The sequence below is a fragment of the Penaeus japonicus genome, unplaced genomic scaffold (assembly GCF_977035675.1).
Source record: "Penaeus japonicus unplaced genomic scaffold, GWHDUDI00000001_assembly GWHDUDI00000038, whole genome shotgun sequence".
NCBI classification, from domain to species: domain Eukaryota; kingdom Metazoa; phylum Arthropoda; class Malacostraca; order Decapoda; family Penaeidae; genus Penaeus; species Penaeus japonicus.
This window is the reverse complement of record NW_028234440.1, coordinates 10446405-10448904: the sequence shown is the minus strand read 5'-3', so window position 1 is coordinate 10448904 and position 2500 is coordinate 10446405. Positions and strand designations below refer to the sequence as shown.

General features: G+C 30.9%; 1 protein-coding gene across 1 annotated transcript in view; it reads right to left on the bottom strand.

Moving 5' to 3' along the window:
• Positions 1-2500, bottom strand: part of LOC122260407 (uncharacterized) — a 69661-nt gene that overhangs the window by 6337 nt on the left and 60824 nt on the right. Inside the window, exons 12-13 of the mRNA XM_086533006.1 lie at positions 2222-2375; positions 1051-1199 (exon numbers count right to left, since the gene is read on the bottom strand). Of these exons, the coding sequence (XP_086389132.1) occupies positions 1051-1199; positions 2222-2375 (303 nt within the window). The remainder of the gene's footprint in view (positions 1-1050; positions 1200-2221; positions 2376-2500) is intronic.

Below are 2500 nucleotides of genomic sequence, written 5' to 3'. Positions count from 1 at the left end.
TATATAATATATATATATATATTATATATATATATATATATATATATTATATATGTATTTGTGTGGTGTGTGTGTGTGTTGTGTGTGTATATATATACATATACATACATACATATATATATATATATATATATATATATATATATATTATATATATATATATATATATATATATATATATATATATATATAATATTATATTATAATATATATATATATATATATATATAATATATATATATATTATATATATATATATATAATATATATATATATATATATATATATATATATATAATATATATATTATATATATATATATTATATGTGTGTGTGTGTGTGTGTGTGTGTGTGTGTGTGTGTGTGTGTATGTGTATGTGTATGTGTAAATGTAATTATGAATCTTTGCCTGAGCAATCAATAACCGTAGCCTGTATATCTATCCCTTAACTATCTTTAGAAACAAATGGATGAGCAGAGTCACAATCTGTAGGGTGATAAACCTATTGGGTGATGAATATTGGTCAGTGATTAATCATCAAGTTGTCTATATGTAAATGGTCGAATAGAGTAAATCAAATCAAGCAAACACTTATCAATTAGATTGTGACTGAGGATAGACTTCATATCTTACATTAGATCCAGTTTAGTTTAGTTCTTTATTTACCACCCTGGCTAACTGCAGAGGCATGGGCAAACTTTGATACATTGATGTAGAGTCATGACATTGTTGTATTAAAAAATAAGGTAATAACATAGTTTTATTCTCTAGTATATCAAACGTGAATAGACATTTGATAAATGTAATAGATATCCAAAGTCCGGAATCTGGGGGACGATAACCGTAGAGTTTAGATCCCTTGGACAATTACTAACTATTAATATGACATTTTCTATAAATGATAGTTTAACCAAATTCGTAAAATCAAGTGAGCAATAACCGTAGGTCTTGCATTACCTGCTGGTTATGGATTATCAAAAATCATCAACTTGACATTTTCTATAAACAGAAGGCTGAGCAGATTAAGTTAATTCTGAAGACTTAGTTACCTGAGACAGCCGGATTGAAGGGCGGTACTGCAGCGCCTCTTTCCCAATGAGGTCCTGAAGGTGCGGCACGTTAAGCCGAGGAGTACCATCACCCTCTTCTTTCTGACTGCTCCCCCCACACCCGCCACCTTCCTGCTGTCCACCACCACCTGTCATATGTATGAACATATATCATACTTTATCACTAAAGTATTAAACAATTCATTCTCTAATAAATCCGCGCTGTGGATCCACGTGAGATTCATTCTCCTCCTCTTTTCTGATAGAAGTATCACAAGGACGGAATAAGTTAAATGTGGCTGGTGATATCCGTAGAGTTTATCAATTTAAACTCCGTCAACATTACAAAAATGCTTATTATATCAAACCCAACAGAAGCTCTGACGATGCTGGATACCGTACAGTTATCAGTACTATGTACGTAATACTTTAACGAATTTCACAAATTGTAAGCACTATTTGATTTATGAACACAATAAACTTAAGGCCTTGTCCCTACCCTGGATTATTTTCATCATCACTAATATCACTAATATTATCATACTTTTATCGTTATCATCATCATTGTTATTATAATTATTATTATCATCTTTATTGCTATCGTTATTATCATTATCATTGCTATCATCCTCATCGTTATTGTCCCTATCATCGTTATCATCATTATCATCATGATCACCATCATCGTTATTTCTATTATCATTATCTTCATTATTGCTATGATCATTACAATTATCATTATCATTGTTATAATCATATTTTTATTATAATTATCCTTACTATTATAATTATCATCATTATCATTATAATCATTATCATAATTATCATCGTTACTATTATGACTATCATTATTATTACCATCACTGTTATCTTCATTATGATTACCATTACTATAATCATTATTGTTTTATTATTGTTATTACTATCATTTACATTATCATTATCTTTAATATTGTTATGGTTGTTGTTGCTATTTTCATTACTTTTATTATCATTATCAGTTATTATTATTATTTAACAATATTCTTATCATCAGTATTACCATTGCTATTATAATTATCATTATCATCTCCTGTCTTTCGAACACGATAATACACCCAGCTTAGAGAAGATGGAGGTTTGATCAAAATTATAGTGATGTTGAACACAATCTATCTACATCATAACTCACCTGGCGGAGGGGTGCCGGAAGAGGACTGGTCGGAACTATGATGATGGTGAGAGGAAAGAAAAGCTGCCAGCTGGTCACGGGGAAGGCATGTGAAGGCCAGGTGGCTCAGGGATGAGAACATGATAGCCGCGTCTGTTCGCTCTTCTTCTGTGATCTGTATCGGGGACATGTAAAACACCGGGTGAGGATTCATTTGAATGTGTGTATGTATGAAGGAGTGAGTGTATGCATTTGTGTATGTCTTGTGTGTTTGTTTGCGTATGAGGGTAAATGTCTATA